Source organism: Camelina sativa, chromosome 12, assembly GCF_000633955.1.
Source record: "Camelina sativa cultivar DH55 chromosome 12, Cs, whole genome shotgun sequence".
Lineage (NCBI taxonomy): Eukaryota > Viridiplantae > Streptophyta > Magnoliopsida > Brassicales > Brassicaceae > Camelina > Camelina sativa.
Genome location: NC_025696.1, coordinates 22364925 through 22372441, shown reverse-complemented (window position 1 = coordinate 22372441; position 7517 = coordinate 22364925). Strand labels below are relative to the sequence as shown.

The 7517-nt window shown below is 37.1% G+C and overlaps 1 protein-coding gene across 1 annotated transcript; it reads left to right on the top strand.

Annotated features, from left to right (window-relative positions):
* On the top strand, nt 973–1964 carry LOC104732453 (CLAVATA3/ESR (CLE)-related protein 44-like). Its single transcript, XM_010452001.2, has one exon. The coding sequence runs from the start codon at nt 1295–1297 to the stop codon at nt 1694–1696; it is 402 nt and encodes a 133-aa protein (XP_010450303.1). The 5' UTR covers nt 973–1294; the 3' UTR covers nt 1697–1964.

The window sequence follows — 7517 nt, the reverse complement described above, 5'->3', positions numbered from 1 at the left end:
TTGGGTTAACTATTAGAAAAGCTACATTCTAAACTCTATCTTGCATTATACTATTAACCAATAAGAAAAAGAGTAGCTTCTGCGATAATATGTATACAGTATACTAATACACGTAAACGTATGGGAGACAAATCATGCACAGTCTGATTCCAAATCGAATAATAATAAATGAAATTTCATTTATTATTTCATTTATTATTATTAAAGGAATCACTGAATCAATGTAGCTGCATGGTTTCACCACCTGATATACACACTAGGAGGTTGATAAACACACATACATGAGAATATAGATATACGTGATAACGTAACTAGAGGATATGATTCTCTTTTAGTTATTTGTTCTGTCATAGCGATTGATGTTGACGATGTTATTCAGACAAAAATTTGGGGTCTTCACTCTTCACGAAGTCAATCAAATTATGTACATATTTGTATTCTTATTCTGGCATGCAAATATGTAAGCTCACCTTTTATTTTTATTTTATTTAATCTTTATACATGGTTTCTCTCAAGTTCATGTAAAGTATCTAAATTACACTCAAATAATAAGCTTTAAGTTGTCTAATTACTATATCAAACAAAAAAAGGAACAATACTTGACAATAAAGCTTCCAAAAAAAACAAATCCTCTACGAGATAATATAATGAATAATTAACTAAGTAAAAACAATACCAATAGCATTAGATAAGTCCCTTGACTAGCGTTTATGGGACATTCTTTTATATACACGCAAGGTATATACACGCAAGGTATATATGATCGGCAACGCATCGAATTAGTCAACATAATATTTTCTTAGGGAAGCTAGTAAAGCTACACCAAAAAGTCTTGAGAAATAAATCGTAAAGGTGAAAAAGAGCATGAAACCTTCTTTCTTTCACCTCGTTTCTTTTGCTTTATTTTTTCTTCAGCTTTCAAGATTAATCTTTGCCAATTGACCATTACACGCTTTGGCCTTTTTCTCGATATTTTCCTCTTCTTATGTGGCCTACCAAAAATTAGAAACATCATAGGGGCAAAACCTGAACAGATAGTGAATCTTATTCAAACCCTAGTCTGTCCCATGCACATGTCCACACTCTTCAAAGATGCTAACAAAAAGGGCTCTCTCGTAATTTAACTCCTCGTGACATATCTGCCACACTTTTTTACAAGTAGGTGTCCCATTTTTTTCTCAAAGGCTGAACAATTCCAACAACATCTTTATTAGCTAGCTCATCAAACCTCTCCTACATTTTCTTATTCTTGCTAGATTTCTCTTTTGCTTTTTATTTGATAGAGCTCTGGTTCATGGATATTGAGCCCTGCTTGAGGTTTTCGGGGGTGGTTTTTTTTATTATTTATCTAAATTGCATGGCAACTACAATTAATCAAACCAACACCGAGTCCTTGCATCTCCATCAATTTATCCGTTTCATTATCATAATCATCTTCTTAGCTTTCCTTTTGATCATTAGCCCTACAAGTTCCATAAGTCATCACCTCCATGAATCCTCACCTAAGAACAGTATGGCTCCCTCCAAGAGGTTCCTTCTACAACCTTCCACTCCATCTTCATCCACTATGAATTTGCGTCCAACAGCTCACAGTCAACGCAGTCGCACTTCTTCTACTTCTACGAGGAAGAGGAGGAGAGAGTTCGGAGCTGAAGCTCATGAGGTTCCAAGTGGTCCAAACCCTATTTCAAACTAGGTGGGATTCCGGTTTCAATATTTCTGGGTGAGTTTGAAAGATACGTTGATATGAAAGTTTGTAATGGATGGAGAGAATTTTATCATGGATTTTTAATCAACTAGATTTCTGTGTTTCCTTTCTGATTTCTCCTCTTTGTTTGTTTAGATCCTTCGATATCATTTTTTTTAAGTTTTGAAGTTAGCAATATATAGAAAAGGAGAGACAAATATTTTCACATGTGTATATATGCATCTATATAATATAATCACATTTGTGTTTTATTTCTTTCAGAGAGCTGTATCTGTAAATATAAAATAATATCTATGAATAGGGACATGTATACATATGCATGATAAATTGCTAAAAATTAATTGGCTGGTTATTATATTTAGAGCATAATCAATCATTTCAGGTTTATTATATATAGTATATATCATATATTCTTACCAAATAAAGCCCATACATAACTTCTTTTTCATCATATATTATGGACCATATTCTTTTAATTGAAATATAAATGCTACGATAAGCAACAAATTCGATAATTATTAATAGTTAAATGTTAAGATTGGTGTTAAATCTTTTTTTAATACGTGAACAAATATAATAAAAAAATATACCTAATGGTGGTAAAATACATCCATCGATGATATAAAGCTTGGTTCCAAAAGTTACTAACTCATAAAATCGTGACATATATCATTTATATAGAAGATAAGTATCAATTCAAAATTTACTATAATATTTAAAAATAAAAAATATAAAAGTTTTAAATCTATCAATAAAAGGAAACAAGACTTATGTTTTAAGATCGTGATTATAATTTTCAAAATTTTAATTTTATCATGTTAAATTAACTTTTTTTCAATTTTTCAATTTTTATTGAGTTGGTCATAAACCCATTACAATAGTGTAGATATTGTATAAAAAAGATTTTATAAAAAATTCGTGGAACGTTTTTAAAATTTAGCAATATTCGTAGGTGACGAATGTTTGGTAAATAATTTAGATTATTATAATAATTTTTATAATAAAACATAAAAATATAAATTAGTGTATTAAGATAAAAACGAATATAACTTTTTATTAAAAATATTTATTTATTGACTTCCGGAAAGAAAAGAAAAATATTTACAACAAAATATTAATTTATTAGAAAATTTTAAAACTTGCACATCGTGCGGATCCTAACCTAATTTATGATAATATGGCAGTTGAAATGAATTTCATCTTCATTCCAATTATAGTTGATATCAATACATTTAATTTCAAATCATATAATTATGTTTATAAAAAATAATATATCAGTAGATACATAAATTTGTTTATCGTTGACATCTCTTCGCAATAACATTTATAGTCAACTCACAAGATTCAGAAAAGTTAGGATTTTTAATTTTTTTGTAGATAAAAATTTTAAAAGATTTGATGTTAAAATTTTTGTTATAGTTCTATATTTTCCATTTGGAAATTCATATGATATTCGTATTTAAAATCAATAATTTATATCAAATATATTTTAGAACAGAAAATTAAGTTTTTAATGCATTTGAATGATGCATTATTTTTTACTACACATGTACAATATATAAAAATTATTGAAATTTTTGAAAAATATAAAAGTTGTAAAAAATAAACAAAATATAAGAAAACATGAACAAATTATAAGAAAAAAAACAAAAATAAATTAAAAAATGAACAAAACGAATAGAGGATAAGTCAATTATTTATTGGTTAAAGAGAAAAAATGAGTTTTTTTACTTCTATAACATCTCAGTTGAAATAATAATTTGTTGGTTAAGGAGTAAGAATGAGTCTTTTTACTACTATAACATCTCCGTTATATAATAATTACATGGTTGAACTTTATTGTAACCTTGTCAATTCCGATGAAAGTGGAACAAAGGACTTGGATATCTACTACCCCAAACTGGATTTTTAAAACAGTTTGTTAGTGCAATTGAAGTGAACTAAACTGAATTGAATTTTCCTTACCTCATCCTCATCTATCTTGATTCGGACCCCAACATCAAATGGATGGTGAAAAACACATACATCAGCGAGTCGAAGACTGACTTCCATGTGCTTCCAAACAAGAAAGCAACAAAGACGAATGTAGGCGTGAAAAGCTGGATCCTCCAGCTTTTGACAAATCCATTCAATGGAAAGAATATGATTAACTGACTGATCTAACAGGTAACCTTCACAACTTTGTGGGCTTTACTAGTTGTCGCGTCCATTGTCTTCATCAACATCACTAGCTGCTTCTCATGGTTGAAAGCATGAACCTGCAAAAAGTAAACACATGTCAGCATCATTAAGTATATATTATATTAACAAACTATCTAACAAGCATTTTACTTACCATCCATTTTCTCGTTACCTAAACGTAATTAGTTAATTAGGATTTAGGGCTATAATCTACTAAGGAAATACGTGCTTAGTATAGGTGCAGAGAGAGCCACTAACTGCAAAGATACACCACCTAGTCCTATTTACATAAAGGGACATCCAAATGATGTTTTGCATAGTCATGTAACCTTTTGTGGCGAGTTACGGTTGATGGCGAGCTATTGTGGGTGGCTCAACACTTGGTCATCACAAGGGTTAAAAAGCCTAAGTGATGGCTAAAGTGGTGGGAGTATCATCAATGGACTGGCTAGGGGCCTGAATGTGTTTTAGGTCCTCGGCCGGATCGTTGTTGATCATTCCCAAGTGGCATTACCGGGTCGTTCTTGGACGGTTTGGTCCTAGAACGGTTCAGGAGCGTTACAACGGTGGAATCAGAGCATGGTTTAGGTGCCTCGCCTACTCGTACTTTTTTTTATCGAGTCAAAATGGTCACATAAGGCACTTAGGAATCCGGTTTGTTCAACACTTTAGGTAGATGGGATTAAGTACCTTGCTATCGATGGATGCAGATGTCTGGTCGAGGTTCGGGAGGAGCTAGATCGAGAGAATCTTCACCAGAGCGAGGGGAGAGTTGGGAACAACCGTTTGGGCAAGAGGACCATTGGGGTTAACCGTTTGAGCCAGAGGAATGGGGTTCGCATGAGAGTAATGGGCCAAAGTATGATGATGAGTATGTCTACTACACACCAAGTGTTAGTGACATGTACAATTGGGGATGGGAATATCCCGGCGACACACCAGTGTACTCTCCAGTGGCGTCTGCGCGTTATGATACGCCAGAGTTTATGTATCCGCAAGCTCCACGGCATACACCCGTCGAGCAGTACGTGGCACAACCGAACATGGCTATGCCTGGTGGAGACCAAGGAGGTCCGGAAGGAAGTACCAGAGTACCAAGAACATCGGAGACTCAACAGACTCTCTCGATGATTCAAACTCTCTTAACTCACATGATTCACCAGCAGCAGCATCCGACTCAAGGAGACCAGCTAGCTGAGACGCCGATGGGCCAGTTCGTGAGATTGGTAAAAATGATGAAAGATCTAGGAGTCCGAAAGTTAAAAGGAGAGACGGATACCATGCAACCAGATCGGTGGCTATGTGATCTAGAGGTGCACTTCGACACGTCAGAATGTCCTATGGAGTACCAAAGGCGCATAGCAGTCAACTTATTAGAAGAAGACGCATGAGCATGGGGGGATAGAGTATTTTCTCGCTACCGTTACGTGCCAATAACGTGGGAGACATTCAAAAAGGAGTTTAAGAATAAATACTTTTTTTCTGAGTCACGCGATCGATTGGAGGAGAAGTTCTTGAGGATAGAACAAGGAGAGAGGAGTGTCCGCGAGTTTGGACAAGAGTTCTCCAGACTACGTAAGTACTTGTACAACGGAAATGACAATGAAGCATCAATGGTTCAAAGGTACCTCAAGGCACTTCAACCAGAGATTTTGAGCAAGTTGCAGGCAGTGACATATGCGACTGTCACCGAGCTGGAAGAAAGAGCTGTGAGTGTGGAACAAGGAATTGAGTTAGAGAAAAGAAAGAAGAGTCAAGAGAAGAAGGAAGGGACAACGCAACCAGGAAGGTTGGAGAACTCACGAAAGAATACAACCGAGTTTAATCAGAACTGGAACAGTAACCGGGGAAAAGGCAGTATGGTTGTGAACCAAGGTGGACGTACTGCGGTGAATATGGATCCAATAGGATGTTTTCTCTGCGGACAGATCAGATATTTTGCCCGATACTGCCCAACGAAGGTGAAAACTCAGTCCCCAAATCAAGCAGTTGTTACATGCTTCCTTTGTGGTGAGACCGGCCATTACACGACCTCATGTCTGATGAGGCCAAACAAGCCAAACGCCACACCTCCAAACCGAGCTTCGCTTGCGGCAACTGTGAAAGAACCCCAAAAGAAGAAGCAAGCAACTCCAGCTAGTGTTTATGCCTTAGGTTTAGAGCCGACCCAACCTTCAGGACCTTGAAAGGTCCCATAACAGGTTAGTCTGGGTTCTAACCTTCTTGTTGAGTGTTTTGTGTGTTGGATGTTGCATGCATATTTATTTTATCATGCATTTAGGAACATTACTGGTGGGTGGTAACCCCACGCATGTATTGTTCGACTCTAGGGCGACCAACAGTTTTGTGGCAACTGGAGTGGTTAACCAGATTGGGAAAGGTTTTGAGAGTGTGGAAGTGTGTGCTGAAGTTCACATTGCCTGGAATCAACCGCCGTTGATTGCCCAAAGAATGCTGAAAGAGGTTTTAGTAGATTTGTGTGATGAGAATTTGCCAGGTAATCTTCTAGTTATTTGATGTCATCCTGGGTATGGATTGGCTGTCAGAGTTTGAGGCGGTTTTGGACTGCAGTAACAGTAGAGTGGTTATGGAAAGAAGAGGTCGGACTCGGACACCTCTAGTTTTCCATGGGATCAGCCCGAGCAGAGGGGCGTCTTTTACATCAGCGTTGCGAGGTTGAAACTCGACTGATGAGGAGAGTGTGTACCTTGTCACCCTCACCGCTGTTGGGGGAGATGACATGAAGGACTTGGAGGTCAAGGATATTAACACGGTCAAGGATTATGAGGACGTATTCCGACCGTTGGAAGGGATGCCTCCACAGAGGAGTCATCCATTCACCATCAACCTAGAGCCGGGTGCAACCCCAATTGCGAAGGCACCATATCATATGGCCCCTGCTGAGTTGGCAGAACTCAAGATGCAATTGGAGGACCTGTTGGATAAGGGATTTATCCGATCAAGATCATCACCTTGGAGAGCTCTAGTGTTGTTTGTCAAGAAGAAGGATGGTAGTATGCGGTTGTGCATAGACTACCGTGGGATTAACAATATCACTATCAAGGACAAGTACCCACTTGTAACATCCGCGAACCGGATTTTGTGATTTGGAAAGGAGTGTCGATCGACACCCTAGTGGCATCGATCGACACCACTAATTTCTGGGTTCGGCCGGTTTGATTTATTGTCGAATTGGTTCGGTTTGGTTCAATTAAATGCCTAAATCGTGTTATAAGCGTCTAAGGACGAGTTTAAGGGTTTTTGGGGAGTTATTTGGTCGCCGCTTAGTGAAAGAAAGAGAAAAAAGAGTGAGAAACGTTTTTGTGACTTTCTGGGCTTGTTCTTGGAGTTTTTGGAGAGATCTGAGGCTGTAGGAGGGTTAGTTGTTGCTGGAATCAAAGGGGGAGCTTCTGGAGGTGTTGTTTCCACGTTTCTCAATCCAATCTTCCTGTTCTTGAGGTGAGTGCTTGACCATGGTTGATCTAAGCATGAGATCTCTCTTGTTTGTGTGTTTTCTTTGCTGTTTGTGTTGTTTTGTTGCTTGGGTTCGTTGCTTTTGTGATTCCCAGTGATTTCTGAGGTAATTGGGTGAGTTTGGAACGGATTCGGGATGGTTTGGAATCGGGAT